Here is a 20,474-nt window from a genome sequence, read left to right as displayed (position 1 = left end):
AGTAAGAGAAGGAAAGGCCCGAATTACCCTTCACATGGGGAGCAGGGTTTTTGAGGTGAATGTCAACCAGTGAGGGCCCCAGAGAACTTAACTTAGCTGGAACTTCAGGCTCCTGGGTTCTAGATGAACAAGGCAGTCAGAAACTGTAGAAACTATAGATGATGGGACAATGGCTATAAGAACTTGGTAAGATTTTTCAGTTTTGTAGAACTGCCCCATTCATTTGGAGAACTTTGTCATACTCATTACTTTCATTTTTATTATTAAAAACTCATGAAAGAATAAGGGCTTGTGAGCTTTTCTGCAGGGAAGCAAAAGATGTGAGATTAAGGAGACCAGGCTCACCCCTCATTTAGTTTTGGGATAGAGGATACCTAAAATAAGAGAGCAGCTGGTTAGAAGAAGGAGCTTAAAAGAGGAAAGAACATCAGGTGAGTCATGTAGGCTGACATGAGGGAAAATAGGGGGATGCCAGAGTGGGAGCCTGTTCATCTGGCCTGGGCCTGAGAAGACACAGACCACAACACACTCTGGGCTGAGATCTGTATGGACGAGGTAGCCATGTGGTCAGTGGCTGACCCTGATGGCTGGGTTGGCTTCTGAGCTTACTAATATCTGGATCATAGTATATAAATATTTCTTGAATCAATGAAGGTATATATGTTCCCCTTTTCATTACTAGCTGAGTATGAAGACTACCTCAGAAACTGCTCAAGACCCCATTGAGAAATTGCCTGACCTACTTTAAGAGGACACCAGAAGCCCACTCCTGGCTTTAAGAAATGTTGTAGGAAGGAAGTATTCCACAGGTTAATACTAATAATTGTTTCATTTTTAAGCACCAACTAAATTCCAGGCACCTAGCAAAAGCAGGTCTCATTACTATATGTTATAGATGAACTTCTGTTGTCATTGACAGGGACCCACAGATTATATCTACTGAATATCAGAATAGTCAGTTGATTTAAGCAAGGAAACTAGCCCAACTATTTCTTTGCTATTATCTTTTTAAATTTTTTATTTTTTTAAAGATTTTATTTATTTATTCATGGGAGAGACAGAGAGAGGCAGAGACACAGGCAGAGGGAGAAGCGGTCTCCTTGCAGGGAGCCCAACGTGGGACTTGATCCCCGGGTCTCCAGGGTTACACCCTGGGCTGAAGGCAGCGCTAAATGGCTGAGCCACCCAGACTGCCCCTCTTTGCTATTATCTAGATAAAATCAATCTGTGACTGATGCATGGTCTCCCGCATACCAGTGTTGCCTTTTGGACATTGTAAGTGATAAGAAATTAGGGTTAATCTCCTAGTCCATGACAGTGATTGTTGTGCCTTTCAGAACATTCACTATGTGGCCACTCTTTTGCCTGTACTGTTTCATTTAAAATGAGGTAGGTATTTTTACTCCCCATTTAGAGATAAGAGAAATACAATTCAGGGACACCTGGGTGGCTCAGTGGTTGAGCTTCTGCCTTTGGCTCAGGGCGTGATCCCGGAGTCCACGGATTGAGTCCCACATCGGGCTCCCTGTATGGAGCCTGCTTCTTCTTCTGCCTATGTCTCTGCCTCTCTCTGTGTCTCTCTCATGAATAAATAAATAAAATATTTTAAAAAGAGAGAAAAAAATACAATTCAGTGATGTAAAGTAAATGTTCAAGGTCTCATGGCTAATGAGAGAGGGGCCTGAATTTCACTCCTGTCTGCTAATGCTAGCTGGTGTATTCTCCACTACATATATTGCATCCATTCCTTGGAGCTAGGCCTAAAATAAGCCATGAGGGCAGCCCCAGTGGCACAGCGGTTTAGTGCTGCCTGCAGCCCAGGGTGTGATCCTGGAGACCTGGGATCGAGTCCCACGTCGGGCTCCCTGCATGGAGCCTGCTTCTCCCTCTGCTTGTGTCTCTGCCTCTCTCTCTCTCTCTCTCTCTCTCTCTGTCTCTCATGAACAAATAAATAAAATCTTTAAAAATAAATAAATAAAACAAGTTGTGATCCTGAAGGCAGCAGGGGCTGGCAGCAGCCTCAAAGAGGGCTGCCCAGTGGAAATCTGGAAACCAGTTGGGCCCTGTAACTGCGTTAGGGGGTGAGACTGGCACAGCTGCCATCCCTCATGCCTAACTCCCTCTGGGGAAACTAGGACTGTTGAGGCCACCAGCTGTCCCCATCTCAACAGTGAGCCTGCTGCTGTCCACGTGAGACCTCTTTAGTCTTCCCAGTTCTGTGTTTAAGCTTAATGGTTACTCTCTTTTATTTTTAGGTATAACTTACATTTAGTAAAATGCACGCATCTTAAGTGTATAGTTTTTTTTTATTTTTTACACGTGTTTGGAGCCATGTAACCACCACCCAGATCAAGTCCAAGAACATCCTTGGCATCCCAGAAAGTTCTCTGTGCCCTCCTGAGGTAGTACCTCCCCGTGGATAACTATCACTCTAGCATCTGTCACCACACGTTTGTTTTGCCTGTCTGAATTTCATATTGTTCTTGAGTTCTAATTAGTAGAGGGTCTAACTCATAGGTTAGAAACCCAGGTGTGCAAAGATAAAGCCATGACTTAACCTATTCTTTTTCCATTTTTAAAGATTTTATTTATTTATTCATGAGAGACACATAGAGGGAGTCAGAGACATAGGCAGAGGGAGAAGCAGACTCCCTGTAGGGAGGCCGAGGTAGGACTCGATCCCTGGACCCTGGGACCACAACCTGAGCTAAAGGCAGTCACTCAACCACTGAGCCACCAAGGTGCCCCTAACCTACTATTTTTCTAACTTTGAACTTAATCTGTATCCTGAGCTTCCCATTCTACCAGTGATAGAAATTGTAGTCAACTTATAGGCATCTCACTTCAGGAAAGCTTCATTAACTTAGAATATGGCTTGCTTACATAGTTACAAGGGGTTTTTACAGAATGCCAGGACATAGTAGAAAGAGGCATCTGGTCCAGGCTTACCATGGTTATTTGCATCACTGGTGCATGCTGGCACCTGGTAGAGCATCTGTGTTTCCATCAGTCTCCCTCTGATCGTTGACACCCACCCCTGCACCCTTGCATCAGCTGAAAATCCTCAGGCCCACCTGATTCTGGCCCTCAGTCTCTGTGGGGTCACTTTGCATTCTCTTTGTCCCATTTGCAAGGCTTCCTCAGGACTTCCAGTCCTCTCAGCGACTTTTGTGTCCTTATCAAGGACACACAAGAAACTTCCATTTACTCTCCTGGGCCAATGTGGAACTATAGGGAGCTTGGGCTTTATTATTCTCAATACTTTCCATAAGAGGAAACTGTGGCTCACAGAGAGTTCAGATCATCAAAGAGTGAAGTTATGATCTGAGGCCTAAGCCAGAACATACCTGCCACCCACCATTACCCCCAAAGCCTCAAAAGCAAGGATTTGCACTGAGCTTTCAAACCACAGAGCAATCCAGCCAGACCCCAGAGCAGAGTGTAGGAGTGGAAAAAAGTTCTGGTTCTGAAGGAGGTGGCATTGAACTGGACTTCATAAAATGGGTAGGATTTTAACAAATGGCAGCTGGGTTGGAGGAAACGTATTCTAGGCAGAGAGGACTTGTAAGCAGAGACTAAAGTTTCCACCTGCTCTACCTGCTACTTTATATATTACAGCTGTCTGCTCATGGACCTGCTTCTCAGGACGTGGCTTTACTTAGATGACCTACTGCTTCTGTAACCACCCCCTAACCCATATCCTGAGCATCAAACATGTCCCAGACACAGTTATTCCATTTAATCCCTCCCTAGCCTTCATCCTGTCCCTGGGATGAATCACACAGCTCCAGCTCTGGCACTTGCCCCTTGAATCTTAGTATGGCCTATGTGGTCTCCCCCTTCATTATGTGCTGCTGGCCTGTTGGGGGCCCCACTAGCTCCTCTGCAAATTCAGAGGCTGTCTGCTGCCTGAATCTTGACCAAACTTCCCACACCCTTTCCTTTCCCACTGATTCCACTTCTGAGGTCAATCTACCTCTACAGTTGTACCTGTCCCCCAGCACCTGCCCCACCTTAGTGAGTAGGCCTTTTACAGGTCTTCCTACCCACCCCACCGAGCTTCTAGGGACCAGCAGACCCCTTGGCCAAGTCTAGAGCAAAGACTGAAAGTTTGGAGGGAGCAGAAGGCATCCTGGGAGTTGGGGGCACATATTCCCCTTGCTCTAAAGTAGATATATCACCTGAGAAAGAGGGAAAGGGGCAGGGATGGAAGATTCAGATCAGCAGTAATTTACAGTTTTTAAGTATGAAGACTTCTCTTTTTCTGGTGGGGGTGTGTGACAGAGAAAGAATCTTAAGCAGGCTCCACACCCAGTGCAGAGCCATACATGGGGCTTGATCTCACAACCCTAAGATTATGACTGGAGCTGAAATCAAGTCAGACACTTAACCAGCTGAGCCACTTGGATGCCTCTGAAGACCTCTCTTTAACAATCAGTACATACCCCATAGGAGAACAACTTTACTTTTCATAACTATTATCTGAGAAGAAAAATGATGACAATGGGTCATGAATTCACAAACACTTTCAAATGATTTTGATTTATTAATCTCATCAACAAATCATATACCTTTCACATACACTGATTTGTTGAACTTGGAGGTAAGAATACCCATGTCTTTATACACCCTTTGCAATAATTGTATGGTCACTTAGGGACTCTGGTCAATGGAATTGCTGATTTGGGCCAAAATAGGGCTTCAGTTTCCCTGAATGGATTTGAAGGCATCTCTAGGGAGATGTGGAATGTAATTCCACAATCAAATCTGGTCAAATCTGTTAAGACTTCATATTCTGGAGAGCATGATGGGAAGCTGAGGAGGGGCAGTGAAGATGGGGAGCAGGGGTATATTCTCATTGAGGTAGACACTTCTCATGGGAACTGCAGCCATGTCTCAAGTGGTTTCTTTGATTGTATTTTTAGTCTCCCTATTCAAGAGTCAGGTGCCTGACTGTAACCTTTTGCTCACATGTCCCCTCAAACAGGAAGCTAGCTGTCTGTTGCCATTATCTGTCATCGCTCTGCTTTAATAAACAAGTTCATGTGTCATTAGGACAGGCTGACAAAGAAAATTTACGCTAAAGTCCTAAGTAATCTTGAATATGAAGAAACAAAAAGCTTATATATTTTAAAGAAAACAAATTCTTGTTCCCATGATTGTCTTACACATCAGTTTCCAAGCCATTGGTTAGGATGCTGCTCTATACTCCTCACACTCAAAAGTGTTTCTTGAAGCATATTTTGGGGGAAATGTAGGCAGCTTGGAGATCCCCACTACCTTTGTCCTCATAAGGCCTCTTCAGACTCTCCTGAAAGTTTGTTAGCTCAACATTGTGACATTATAAAGACAGTGTGATGGCCAGTGAGAAGAGTGAGTTAGCCATGACCCTGAGTGTCATCTGTACCAACTACTGGCTGTATGATCTTAAGCAATGCACTTCACTCTTTGAATTCTGTTTCTTCCTCTGCGCAAATAGTCTGTACTAATACCTACCTTATTATAACTTGTTAAATAAAATATATTCATTAAAAAATAAATTAGTTTAATTGAAAAATGGATGGGAAAGTGTCTAGCACAGATCATGGTACATACTAGGTACCTGAAAACTATTTTCCTCCTCTCTCTTTTCTTTCCTTCTTTTGGCAGAGTTTATGCTAGGTGCTGTTAGCATCTGCCCTTGAGATGCTTGACAGGGGAAAAATGTGATCAGTGCTCCACAGAGGGGCAAATAAGTTGCTCAGTGGAGTACAGAGGAAGGAGGAATTGATTCCATGTTGGGCAACTGGAGAAGCCAAAAAAAAAAGGAAGTAGCTCTTAAGAAAGAACTTCATGAATAGGTAGGATTTCTCCATTTCTTTTCCCTTCCCTTCTTTGATTCTCTTCTTTTGTTCTTAAGCAAGTATTGATATTGATCCAGAATTAAAAATGTCCAAAAGCAGGGAAGGCTTAAAGCACAGCCTAGTTAGAACTCTCTGGTCTTGTCAGCTTGGCTTTTGCTCTTATGTTGGCTTTTTCCTTGGGTTCATGGATAATAGAGAGCAGATCACAGTGTCTCCTGCAAACTCAATTTCAAAGAAACTGCCACATGTGTAAACATCTGTTTGCAAACCATTATAGGGCTTCACAGACTCTGGAGCCCATCTGTCAGTCCCAGATTTAACACTTTGAATGAAGAAAGCAACCCTGTGTAGATAAGGTGATGGTCATGGTACTCTTTCCGCGCCCCCCTTTCTTTTTTTTCTTTTCTTTTTTTTTTTTTTTTTTTTTTTTGAGTTTACCTTGAAAGGAGCCTTTTCGGTTGAAATTAGGATGATCTATCCTGAGTCCTTTCTTAAAAAGTGGAGCTCTGGGGGGCACCTGGATGGCTTAGTCGGTTAAGTGTCTGCCTTTAGCTCAGGTCATAATCCTAGGGTCCTGGGATCAAGCCCCACATTGAGCCTGCTTCTCCTGCTCCCTCTGCAGCTCTCCCTGCTTGTGTGCTTACTTTCTCTCTCTCTCTCTCTCTCTCTTTCTCTCTCTCTCAAATAAATAAATAAGTAAGTAAGTAAATAAATAAATAAATAAATAAATAAATAAATAAAATCTTAAAAAAAAAAAAAAGTGGAGCTCTGGAGTCAAACTTCCCTGGGCAAGGAGAACAGGATTTTAGGCAGATAGTGATGAAGGAGAAAGCTGGTCCAGGCTGATCAAACAGCATGAGTACAAAAAGGGACAGGCAAGCTTAGGAATATTGGGGGAAAGGTGAGTACACAGGTTGACTGTATATATCAGAGAGAGTCCTGGTGACAGTGCACAGGGGTAGGAATAAGGCTATATCTTCACTTTTAAGCAGAGAAATCACTGAACTTTGCTACATAGCATTTATCACAGTTATAATTTGGCACTGTGTGATTATTTGATTAACGTCTGCCTTCCCCACTTGTCTGTAAGGTCCAATGAGCACAGGCACTGCATTTCTTTCTGCTCACCTCTATACTCCCAGCACTGGTTGATGGCCTGCTACATAACAGATGTTCAGTACACATTCTGGAAATTTTTTAAAAAATATTTATTCATGAGAGACACACAGAGAGAGGCAGAAATATAGGCAGAGGGAGAAGCAGGCTCCCTATGGGGAGCCTGATGTGGGTCTCAATCCCAGGACCTCAGAATCATGCCCTGAGCCAAAGGCAGACTCCCAACCATTGAGCCACCCAGGCATCCCCACATTCTGGAAATTAACAGGTGGATGAAAGAGGGTATTAACAGTTTCTGGATGGGGAGGGACACTTTAGAACAATGTTTATAACAAATGTGAGCTCCATTACTTGCTTTGATTCTTTTCCATGGTTTCCTTTTTTGCTTATCAGTAGTCATCAAGCAAGGGTAGGAATTAACACCTTGTCGGCCAAGCCTTCCTTTGGCAGATCAGATTATTGGAGCTCTCCATGGTGAAGTGTGCAAATCATCATTGGCGTCTGTTAAGCCCTTGTCCTGTGCACACACAAGCTACCTGAAGTAGCTTGAAATGGTCTAAAACATGCATTTTGGGAATTGGATAAGACTGGCTCAGATTTTAGTTCTACCTCTGGTTAGCTATAAGTTTCTGAGGAAATTACCTCCCTTCTCTGGACAACTCCTTATCTATAAAACAGGAATGATAATAAATACCTACTTTATAGTATTGTGAGGATTCAATTATCTGGGTAATATACAGGGGCTGGCATATAAGAAGTGTTCTTTGCTTTTTACATTTTTAAAATTTTCTCATTGTGTACTTGAAAAATCACAAGGAGGTTTTTTTTTTTCTTCTGATTTTAAAAGCAACCCCATTTTGGGGCGCTTGAGTGACTCGGTTGGGCGTCCACCTCTTGATTTTGGCTTGGGTCATGGTCTCAGGGTCATGGGTTCATGCTCTGTGTTGGAATCTGCACTGGGCCTAGAGCCTGCCTGGGATGCTCTCTCTCCCTTTCCCCCACCCTCCCCACTCCTGCGCTTTCTCTCTACCAAAAAAATAAATAGATAAATAAAATAAAAATAAAAAAGAAACTTCATATGCAGTGTAGAGCATTTATTCTAAACAGCAAAGTTTATAAAAGACAAATTAATAACTTTATCTCTAAAACTGCATTTGAGATAAACATGGATAGTATTTTGATATGTTACCTTCTAGTGTTTTCTCTGTTCACAAAAAAATTTATTTTATTCATTTATATTTATGAGAAAACTGTATTTTAAATAGGTGATTCTGTCACATGGCACACAATGCAAGGGAGTACAAATAGGTGAAAAGTAAGTCTTCCTCTCTACACTGTCCCCAGCTACCAGCTGCCCTCCCCAGAGACAGCCACTGTTACCAGGTTCTTAGGTGGTCTCCCAGAGACAGTTTACATATTTAGAAAATCTATTTAATTTTCATATCATCTTCTTCTCACCCAAACATTGGTATAGCATACCTGCTCTTTGCCCTGGAGGCTGCCTTAAAAATGAGTTCCCTTTTAGAGCTCATAGGTGTCTCTGTGGGCAGGGCCACATAGGGCTCTGGTGACAGGTTCTGAGGCTTCAGCAAGGCTTCGTCTCAGTTGTATATTTTTACTCTTTGAACTGAAAATCTGCAAACAACTAAACAGATGTTAGAATTCTCAGTCTCAACCGTTTCTACAGTTGTTCATGCGAGGAATATATCTGCAGGCAATGGCTGAGGCCAGGAGACACAGCAGTCTGAGGCAGAATTCAAGCTTTTCTAACATTTCATTGACCCTCAGTCAATGTTTTTTAAACCGACTATTGGAACCAGTGTTCTGACATGGAAATATAATATGTTGCAATTGGGATTCACCCAACGTTCAGAGATGTGGGTCCCCTAGAATGCTCTGCAGTGAAGGTGAGAGCCTAAATCGATATGGTTCACTCTAAGAGCAGCCCTGCCCCACCCTTCAGGCCCCACAACCATACCACCCTCAGGTCATCATAGAAGTGCTTCCTCTGCAGGCTGTGCCCCTTCCGTTGTGGGTCTTTCCCATCCAAATTCTCACTGGGCCCTGCCTTCAGACCAGCCCTCCCCACCATGTCCTCTCCACTCAGCCTTCCTCTTTCCCTTCTGTTAATTCATCAACCCACAAACACTGAGAACTTGACCCTTTACTGGCCCAGGGGACAAGGGGGGAGGATAGGAAGTTGGACTTGTTCAAAGCTAAGCTCTAGAGAGCAATGAGTAAGAATGAACTGATGCATTTGAATATTGTACAACTGAAACTAGTAAAACACTGTATGTTAACTATATTGGAATTAAAATTTAAAAACAATAAGAAAAGAATGAACTGATGGATTTTAGACATCTCAACTGTAAAATGAATATTAAATAATATAATGGACATGACAGTGCTTTGTAAACGGTTAAATGCTATATAAGCATATGGGACTTATATTTTCATGAGGATGATAATTTATTATTTTTTTTTAAATTTTTTTATTTATTTATGATAGTTACAGAGAGAGAGAGAGGCAGAGACACAGGCAGAGGGAGAAGCAGGCTCCATGCACCGGGAGCCCGATGTGGGATTCGATCCCGGGTCTCCAGGATCGCGCCCTGGGCCAAAGGCAGGCGCCAAACCGCTGCGCCACCCAGGGATCCCGAGGATGATGATAATTTAAAACAAAGACATAGGGACACCTGGGTGGCTCAGTGGTTGGGCGTCTGCCTTCGGCTCAGAGCATGATCCTGGGATCCAGGATCGAGTCCCAATTGGGCTCTTTGCAGGGAGCCTGCTTCTCCCTCTGCCTGTGTCTCTGCCTCTCTCTGTGTGTGATTAAATAAATAAAATCTTTATTTTATTTTTTTTTAAAGATTTATTTATGATAGAGAGAGAGAGGCAGAGACACAGGCAGAGGGAGAAGCAGGCTCCATGCCGGGAGCCCGACGCGGGACTCGATCCCGGGACTCCAGGATCGCGCCCCGGGCCAAAGGCAGGCGCCAAACCGCTGAGCCACCCAGGGATCCCCCTAAATAAAATCTTTAAAAAATAAAAATAAGTAAAGACATAGGAGCCAACAATTTTTACAAATGAATGTTTAAGTTACGAAAGTGCTACTTACTCATTTTAGGGGATTTTTAAAGTATGTAAAAAAAAAAAAGTAAGGGAAATTCTCAGTCTTATTAGAAAATATGGTACCTTATGTTACTTATGCAATGTCTTCCCTTTCTACCCCTGCAGGACTGTTTCTATGGGAGGATTATTTTTCCCTTGACTATAAATTTTGCCATGTAACTTACTCTGGCCAATTAAGTGTGTGTAGAGATGGTATGTGCAACTTCTGAGCTAAAGTGTTAAAATTAAATGCCTTATGTGGCTCTGCCATCTCTTTTCTCCCTATGTCACCAGACTGGCATATCTCAGCTAAGAAATTTTCTGTTATTCGGGGTCTTAGAATGAAGATCCCTGTAGGACATGGAATGTGAGTGAGACATAATCATTTATTCTCGTCAGCACCTGAGATGTGGGGGTTGTTATTGCAGCATAAATTGTCCTAAGATCCCTGATATACCGAGACATAATACCTGTCAGTATTTTGGTGTGTACCCTTCAGTCTTGTTTCTATGCCTATGTTCCATATTTTTTATAAAAATAAGATCATAGTGTACCTATGATTTTATGAAGTGCTTTTCTCATTTCATCTTCAAATATTTTAGTATGTATCTCTAAAAGACAAGGATTCTTCTTGAAACATAATCACAATACCAGTATCACACTTAAAATGAATAATAATCCAAATAAGGATCCAAATAAGGTCCATACATTGCACGAGTTTGTTGTATCTCTTCCATGTCTTTTCACTTTTAGGTTCCTCCTCCCTGTCTCTCTCTCTTTTCCCCTTATGATGTGCTTATTGAAGAAACTGAACTAGTTATTCTGTAAAGTTTCTCACAGTCCAGATTTTGCTGATTGTATATTCCCATGGTGTCATTTAACATACTCCTCTTTCTGCTATATTTCTTGTAAATTGCTGATTAAATCTAGAGGCTTGGTCAGATTCAGTAAGATTCTTAAACTCAATACATTCTCAATACATTAGGAACATTTTCTATATCCTTTAACAATCTTTTTTACTTGTATTAGTGATTACAAAGTTGTGGAAAATAAGAATGTAGCATCATTTCTTTAGCAAGCTGCTATCGTCAGCCATTTGGGTTGTTCCAGTTTTTTGCCACTCACACAACTCACTGACAAGGCTCCCTGTGGACTAATGGTTTTCTGGCCTGATTTGCCTCCCTTCTGTTCCTTTAGTTCCTGCGGATGGTGGATGCCTGTGCCAGCTTCCTAACAGAAGCCTTGAATCCAGAAAACTGTGTGGGAATACTAAGGCTGGCGGACACACACTCCTTGGACAGTCTGAAAAAGCAGGTTCAAAATTACATCATTCAAAACTTTGTGCAAATTCTGAACTCTGAAGAGTTCCTCGAACTTCCCGTGGACACTCTGTACCACATCTTGAAGAGTGATGACCTTTATGTGACAGAAGAGGCTCAGGTGTTTGAGACTGTGATGAGTTGGGTCCGGCACAAACAGTCAGAACGGCTCTGCTTGCTCCCCTATGTACTTGAGAATGTGCGCTTGCCACTTCTGGACCCATGGTACTTCGTGGAGACAGTGGAGGCAGATCCTCTTATCAGGCAGTGCCCAGAGGTCTTCCCACTGCTTCAGGAAGCCAGGATGTATCACCTTTCAGGCAATGAGGTGAGTTGACAAAGTGTGACACTGTAGTTCAGCAGTGAAGTAAAGGAGACAGTGGCCTCACCAAAGCATAGGTGTGTACCAATCCTTACAGAAGACACTGTACTGTTTATGGTTTGAGGCAGGCAGTTCCAGAAGCCCTGTATTTCTGATCTGTAAAATTACTACATCATAAACAGCTACTGAGAGGACGGAGTGAGATAGGAAATTCTGTATCTCTCATGAAGACATGAGTGATTCCCTATCTCACTCAGCACCATGCCTGGCACATCATCCTCTTCCGAGTGCATAAGGGTGGTGATTGGTTGGGGTGACACACAGGACAGAATGTGCCCTGTCCAGTTGCCATTCCAGAGTAGCTTTCCTACTTTGCCCACTCTGGAGAACCTCAAGTCTCATGGATATCCTGTGACGTTACCTTGGTTCTGTCATTTCCTTCCTGAATTTCTGAAAAGTCCTCAAAACTCACCTTCCTGCCCTCAGTCTGGCCTCCTTTCAATTCATTCACCAACTGGATGATCTAAAACTCAGACCAATTATTGTTTCTTGGGCTTACCCTCTGACTCCTGACTTTCAGGGTAAAGCCCACACGCTTCCTGCCTGAGCTCCCAGAGCCTTGTCTTAATACTTCACCTCCCACCCACTTCTCTAGCTCCATCTCCAACCTTTCCCTCCTGCTAAGCTCCTACTAATGAACTCCTTGCAGTTCCCCAAAGTGAATGTGCCTTTTTATCCACTAATGCAGGTGCTGTTCAGGTGCCTTTTTCCCCTCTTCATCTAGTTGATTTCTACTCCAGCTATATCTCTCTCTTTCTCATTGTACCTAGTGCATTGCTCTATCATAGCACCAACCGCTACATGGTAACCATTGACTTCCTTCCTTATAAACATCTTTATACTGGGAGCTTGTTATGGTCAGAAATATGTCTTACTGTACTTTTCATCTCCAGACCTTAGGAGACTCCCTGGTATAGAGTAAGCAGTTGGTAAATGTTTGTTGAATGAATAAATGAATACCAAGATGATGAATATACATATCATTTGGATGTACCAGATTCTCCTTAACAATTTCTGAAGAAATGTTTTATTCAAAACTTCATAAAGACAAAAATAGTCTTAGTGGAGAGAAACAAACCCATCAGGAAATAATAATATAGGGACAGTGTGTTAAGTTTATACACATGAACATACACACCTATATAGCACTGTACAATAGTTCTGAGATTGGCTACCAAACCTTCATTAATATATTTTTTTTAAGATTTTATTTATTTATTCATGATAGTCACAGAGAGAGAGAGAGAGGCAGAGACACAGACAGAGGGAGAAGCAGGCTCCATGCAGGGAACCTGACGTGGGATTCAATCCTGGGTCTCCAGGATCACGCCTTGGGCCAAAGGCAGGCGCTAAACCGCTGCGCCACCCAGGGATCCCTTCATTAAGATATTGATAGAAATCCTAGCCACAAGTGGTTTAGGAATTGTCTGTCTGAGGCCCCTGGAGCCTCATCCTTTTCTTGTGTGTCCTTTTCTAGTTCTGTGTTGTCCTCAATTCAGTTCTGTGTTTGTCATCAATTCACTCTGCAAATATATCCTTAAATGTTTGGTAGAATTTACCAGTGATACTATCAGAGTCAGGAGAGTTTTGTTTTGTTTTGTTTTTTTAGATTTTATTTACTTACTTTAGAGAGAGATTGAGAATGCAAGTAGGGGAGGGAGAGCAACAAGCCGACTTCACACGGAATGGGGAGCCCAAAATGGGGCTTGATCTTAAAACCCTGAGATCATGACTGCAGCCGATGTCAAGAGTCCAACACTCAACTGACTGAGCTACCAAGGCATCCCAGGGGTTTCCTTTATGAGGTTTTTAACTACAAATTATATTTCTTTAATAGATACAGGGCTATCTATTTCTTCTAGAATGTACTTTGGTAGTTTGTGTCTTTCAAAGAATTTCCCTGCTTCGTAGAAGTTGTGGAATTTATTAGCATAAAGTTGCTCACAATATTCCTTTATTATCCTTTTGATATCTGTAGGATCTATAGTGATGTCACATCTCTCACTCCAGATATTCATAGTTTGTGTCTCCTCTCTCTTTTTTCTGATCAGTCTAGTTAGAGGTTTATCAATTTTATCAGTTTTTTCAAAGAAACAGCTTTTGGTTTCATTTGTTTTTATGATTTATTTCATTTATTTGTATTCTGATGTTTTAAAGTATTTTATTCATGAGAGACACACAGAGAGAGGCAGAGACATAGGCAGAGGGAAAAGCAGGCTCCCTGCAGGATCCCATAACTCTGGGATCATGACCTGAGCCAAAGACAGACAGACGCTCAACCACTGAACCACCCAGATGTCCCTATATTCTGATCTTGAATTATTTTTTCTCTGCTTACTTTCGTTTACCTTTATTTTTTTTAAGTGGAAGCTGAAGTCATAGATTTGAGAACTTTTCTTTTTTTTTCTAGTATTGTCAGTAGTACTATAAATTTCCCCCTTATACTACTTCAACAGTATCCCATATATTTTAATAAGCTATACTTATACTATGTATGTATTTTTTGCAAATAAATTCTGAATACCAACTATATGCACCAGGCACTACAAAAACAGTCTCTGCCTTGTGAAATTTATTGTCTGTCAGAGAAGTCCAGATACTAAGCAAATGAACGGTGATGAGTAGACTGATGGAGGGAATCCAGGCAACCATATGAGTCCTACCCTATGCTGGGTATATGGGTTGCTGGCAGATGGCTCAGAACTGTGTAGCAAAGCCCTCATAAAACTGCAGATAGTGTCTACCTCTGCAACTGATCTCAGTTCAGCATTTAAAGTACAGAGTCTTGATCAACTACACTTCCAGTATTCTAGCTATTTTTATTTCTGCTTCCTGTTTCCTAAGTCCCCGAAATGCAGGTGATAAAGATTTTCTGCTGATGTAAAATATCTCTGCTATGCCTTCTGCAAAATTGCTGCTATGAAGTATGTGCTCTGACTCTGGTATTTGCAGTGTGGGGGAGAGTGGGATTATGAGTTTTGGATTTAGGAGAAGAGAGAATTCTGATATCTGGGAGAGTTTCCAGTGGTAAGAACCTGGGCTTGCATTTAGGCAGATCTAGGTTTTAATCTTGACTGCACAATTTACTGACAGTGTGACCTTGGGTAAGACACTTAACTGCTTGAAAGCTCCCTCCTGACTTGTAACATGGTGATAATAATGCCCACCAACTGATACAATTGTTTTGAGAATTCACTAAGATAATGAATAAGATGTGGTTAGCACCCTGTCTGGTACATGGTAAGGCCTCACAAATAAAGACTGTTCTCATTCTTTCACAGTTCCTTTATGGTGCTTATCTCACACAACCAAGCATTTTCTTTCTCTGAAGCTAAGATTTCTCTTTTCTTTGTGTCCTAGGGTTGCTGCCACTTTCTCGTTCCATTTTTACAATCTTGGTAAATGAACCAACCAACCACTGTAATCTTTGAATGGGGTCTAATTGCCAGTTCATTCCCTGAAACTCCCTGTGTGCTCACTGCTTGAATGATCTTGGGTTTACTTCTGTTAATAGTAGTGTAAGTCTGAAGGCTATTTTCTGACTATACTTCTCCCCTTAACCTTCCTTTTCCAAATTAAACCTTTTTTATCCTATCATCATCTCCCCCCTTTAACCTTATTCCTCCTCTAAGTTTATGGAGGTGGCAATAGTGGGATATTTAAGAGAAATAAAAGCAAATGTCAATCTACGTTTGATTTAGGAGTGGTAGCGAGGACCTTCATTAAGAGAAGTCTTCTGGGGATCCCTGGGTGGCTCGGTGGTTTAGCGCCTGCCTTTGGCCCAGGGTGTAATCCTGGAGACCCGGGATTGAGTCCCACATCAGGCTCCCTGCATGGAGCCTGCTTCTCCCTCTGCCTGTGTCTCCATCTCTCTCTCTGTGTTTCTCATGAATAAATAAATTAATTTTTTTTAAAGTTTTTATTTATTTATGATAGTCACACAGAGAGAGAGAGAGAGAGGCAGAGACATAGGCAGAGGGAGAAGCAGGCTCCATGCACCGGGAGCCCGACGTGGGATTCGACCCCGGGTCTCCAGGATCCTGCCCTGGGCCAAAGGCAGGCGCCAAACCACTGCGCCACCCAGGGATCCCTAAATTAATGTTTTAAAAAAAGGAGAAGTCTTCTGGAGAAGAGATAGTTTCTCCTTTATTTTATTGCCTCTTAAATTTCCAGCAACCACCTTGATTTATACCAAAGGCTGCTCTGACATGTGTGGTAGCTCTTACTCCTGAGTGGAGCAGAAGCTCACCCCTAAAGACAGCTTTGTTGAAGCAACACAGTCACTTTTGTTGGTCCCCTAGTGTAAGTCCTGTTAATGAGTAGTCAGCAAGGTGCAATTGTCTGTTCTATTTTTAACAATCTGAACAGAAACTGGTTAGGCCTGATTGTTGCATATGATTCATTAGCAAACACTTCCATGTGTCTGCAACAAACTTGCACATCTCACTTCAGACTGGCACTTGTGCCTTTGGGGTTAATATTTTGTCAGATGTAGCTGAATTTACAGTTTGATAATGGTGACCACCTGGGAGTTCTTTGGTGCCAAGTGATAAGGTAGATCTTAATACCCAGCAATTCCATCAGTTAGATGGTTATATTAGTTATCTATTGCTGTATAACAAATTATCCCCAAACTTCATTAGTTTAAGACAACAAATACTTCTTATATCACAGCTCACAGGAATCTAGGCATGATTTAGTTGGGTGGTTCTGGCTCAGGATCTCTCATGAAGCTGTAGTCAAACTGTTGGCAGGGGCTACAGTCATCTCAAAGCTCAAATAAGGTTGGAGGATCAACTTCCAAGCTCACTCACAGGATTGTTGACAGGATCGTTGACAGGTTTGTTGCAGGTTGTTGGCTGGAAGCCTCAGTTTCTTGCCATGTGGGCCTCTCCATAGCAGCTGGTTTTCCAGAGCAAATAGCCCCAGAAAGACTGAGAGAGCAATCAAAATGAAAGCCATTGTGCTTTTTATAGCCTAGTTTCAGCAGTGATAAACCATCACCTCTGCCTTATTCCACTCGCATAGAGGCCAACCCTGAACACTGTGGGGGGAACAGAAGACATAAGTACCCTGAGGTGAGAATTCCTGGGCCCCACTGTGGAAGCTGGTTACAACAGTGATTTGGACTGGAAAAAAAGTCTATATCAAGTCTTGGGTTACCTAGCTCTCCCAGTCATTCATTCATTTACTCATTCAACAAATGTTTGTGGAAACCCACAACCTCCAAGCACTTGCTCATTGGAGAATAAAGGCTGTCCCTGCCACCAGGGACCTTATAATAAATTACAAGGAAGTATGAAAAGTACTGTGATGGGGAAATCCGGGGCTGTGGAAATGTGTCGAAAGTCAAGAATGGCTTCTTAGAGGAAAGGACAAAAAGACATTACAAATAATGCCAGTGACTTAAAGGGTAAGTGGATGGGGAGGTGGTGTGGGAAATCAAGGACAGATATTGTGGGAATACCTAGATAGCAGGCAGGAATGCAGAGATTTCAGTCAATGGGAGCAGAGTCTTCCACAAAACCCAGGACTCAGGAATGGGGTACCAGCCTGGGAATCAGGAGTAAGATCACAACTCGTCCAGTCCCCTATTGGCCAGCAGGTTATTGAGGCAGGAGAGTAGCCACTGTGAAGAAGAGACCTGGCTTTCAGAGCTTGAATAAGGGTCACACAGGGACCAATTTGGAAGGCTAATGCTGTCCTCTAAGTATTGCTTCATAATCCCTAATCCTTTTGAAAGGACCAGATTACTGTTGGGGGTTGCATTTCAACTGTGGGGAAGAGAGACTTAGAGCCTTGAAGCAGGGCAGATAGTAGGAAAGAAAATCACAGAGTGGCAAAATTTGTCTTTGGTGCCAACTCATTGCTCAGATCCTGTCCTTGGCAGTCTTGCCACTGTCCTCACAGTACCCCCGGTTCCTAGGATTGCCCCTCCCACTCTTACCCCAACTGTCTTCTCCACTGTCCACACCCTCAGATTCTGCCCATTGCCCCATACAGTCCCACCCCACTTCTTTCTGCTAACCTCCAAAAGGGGGCCCTGTGACAAGCTTTATGGCCATGAATTGAGGATGCAAAATTTACTGTATCGGACTCTTTGGTACAGAAAACCAAAGTCTCTTATGGAAAAGTAGAGTTTGGGTGTTGACTGATCTGCTTTCTTGTGACCATTGATTAGATTCACCACTTGAGGGCAGCCCCGGTGGTGCAGTGGTTTAGCACCGCCTGCAGCCCAGGATGTGATCCTGGAGACCTGGGATCGAGTCCCACATCAGGCTCTTTACATGGAGCCTGCTTCTCCCTCTGCCTGTGTCTCTACCTGTGTGTGTGTGTTTCTCATGAATAAATAAATAAATAAATCTTAAAAATATAGATTCACCACTTGAGGGGGGTAGTTTTTGCTACTGTAACTTGTTTGTCACATCTGTGGTCAAGATTGAAGTTTCATTGCCTGTGTTAGGTCAGCCTCAGCTTGCAGGCTGTTTTGGTCATCTGGAAAATGGGTGCTGGCTCTCTCCCCACAAGCCCACCTGCAGAACCTTCCCCACTGAGTCCAGAGGGTGGATGGAACCAGGAGGAGGGCAGCTCTCCCTTTTCCCTAATAATGCCAATGTGACATCTCTAGCTGCTCCTACTGCTGTGACTATCTATTAAGGGCTGTGCTTATGCCAGGTGCTCTGCTCATCCCTCTACATCAAACCTCAGTGAATGCTCACAATGACTTGTTGGCATAGAAGTGATTGCAAAAAAAAAAAAAAAGGAAGTGATTTCAGCCATATATTGTGTTGCTCCTCCAAGGTCACATAGTCATAGGTAGTGAAACAAGGACCAAACTCTGGTGTACTTGACTTTCAAACCTCTGTTCTTTCAGCTGGGTTCAGATATCTGTGGTGTGGATTTCTTTGCTTGTTCAAGGCTCTGAAGGGTCATATCTTTGATGTAGGGGTCTAGTCCTTCAACATCCCCAGCCATACTGTGCTTCTCTTTGGCTCTTTTCCCCTAAGTCTCTAAGTGCTCTTATGTGCCTACCATCAGGATTTCTCTTTCAGAAGAGGTCTAGTAGTGGGCAAAGTCTGGGATATCATCAAGAAATTGAAACCAGGAGGAGGGGGGGAAACCAGGAGGGAGTGGAAGGTGGCCAGAAATGAAATTCCAGAGTTCAGGCCTTCAGACCAGGCAGGAAGGGTAAAGTGGGAAGTGCGTTTGATGGTAAATGAACCTGGACTTCCTAAGATAGTGGCAAAAGCAACAATAGGTAATCTTTGTTCAGTATCTATTATCTATGTATACCTGCCTGCAGACCAGGCACACTACGTATATGATATCATTTCATCCTCACACAAACCTATGAGACAGTTACCACTAAAGTCCCCATTACACAGATAATGGAACTTCAAGGTGAAGTCACATGGTGGCAGAGTTGGGAACTGGGCTCTGCTCTGTCTGGCTCTGTAGCCTGGGCTCTGAACCTCTGTATCTTCCTGCCTTTACATACTCCCATTGGTTTTCCAGATCATTTCGGAGCGCACCAAGCCCAGGATGCATGAGTTTCAGTCTGAGGTATTCATGATCATTGGTGGCTGCACGAAGGATGAACGGTTTGTGGCGGAGGTAACCTGCCTGGACCCCCTGAGGCGCAGCCGCCTGGAGGTGGCCAAGCTCCCCTTGACGGAGCATGAGCTGGAGAGTGAGAATAAGAAGTGGGTGGAGTTTGCATGCGTGACATTAAAAAATGAGGTCTACATCTCAGGTAAGCAGGAGCCACATGATGCCAAAGTAAGCCCCCAGTGGCACTATGTATTTTCCTGAGTGAGAGCCAGGCAACCAACTTAGAAGAATTACTGGGAATGGCAGTGGTCTAGCTCTGACTGGGTCAGCATGTGGAAACCAGGAGCTCAGGTGGTCTTATCTTGGAAGCACATTCTTACTTAACGGACACTAACCTGTGAGCAGTATTATACGAGATCTGGGGAGCAGGAAGACAGTTCCGGTACTTCATGGAAAAGGAAGAAGGAAAGTGATAGTAGAATTTATCTGATATTTGCTAGAGATGTAGGACACTGAACTGGGCCCTGGGGATGCAGTAATGAATAAAAATGTCTGTTCCTCTGCCCAAACCTGAAGCCTCACTTCAAGTTTACTGTCATACTTTTCAGTGCTCCAGTAGCCACAGTACTTTGTCATTTCTCACTTCTAAGTTATTTGCATATTTGCAATTATACTTTTATGTGACTCCCATTAGTCCTTAAATTCCAGGGGAGTCAATACCATCCTGCCATTACCCTGCACTGCACCTGGCTACATGGTAAATGCTTAATAAATATTTATTAAGCAACAAAGTCTCTACCACCTTTACAGCACAGTAGATGCATTTATACTTTAGTGGCACTTAATCATTTGCTTCTCACATCAACTCTATAAGGTAGAGTTACAAATGGAGAAAACGCAGGCTCTGAAAGATTATGGGACTGGTAAATGTCAAGGAGGGCTCCAGTCCAGGTTCTCTGAGTCCCATGCTCTCCCCATGATATTAGAAGCCACCCAGCTCTTTTTGGGGCCCCAAGGGAGGAGACAAGCCCTCTCTCAGAGGCTTTGTCTAATCTGAGGTTGTTTGGGGAAGAGCTTCTTCCCAGAACTGGCTTCATCCAAAATCGTGGGCAGATCAGCTCTTCCCTAGGTATGTTAATACCATAGCTTTTT

General features: G+C 43.0%; 1 protein-coding gene across 3 annotated transcripts in view; it reads left to right on the top strand.

Annotated features, from left to right (window-relative positions):
* Positions 1-20,474, top strand: part of KLHL6 (kelch like family member 6) — a 104,661-nt gene that overhangs the window by 74,269 nt on the left and 9,918 nt on the right. For all 3 annotated transcript variants that reach the window (XM_072807562.1, XM_072807561.1, XM_072807563.1), the window contains 2 exons: positions 11,268-11,717; positions 19,287-19,524. In XM_072807562.1, coding sequence (XP_072663663.1) covers positions 11,268-11,717; positions 19,287-19,524 — 688 coding nt within the window. The remainder of the gene's footprint in view (positions 1-11,267; positions 11,718-19,286; positions 19,525-20,474) is intronic.

Source organism: Canis lupus, chromosome 31 (assembly GCF_048164855.1).
Source record: "Canis lupus baileyi chromosome 31, mCanLup2.hap1, whole genome shotgun sequence".
In the NCBI taxonomy this organism is placed as follows: Eukaryota; Metazoa; Chordata; class Mammalia; order Carnivora; family Canidae; genus Canis; species Canis lupus.
This window is presented reverse-complemented; position numbering and strand designations above follow the sequence as displayed.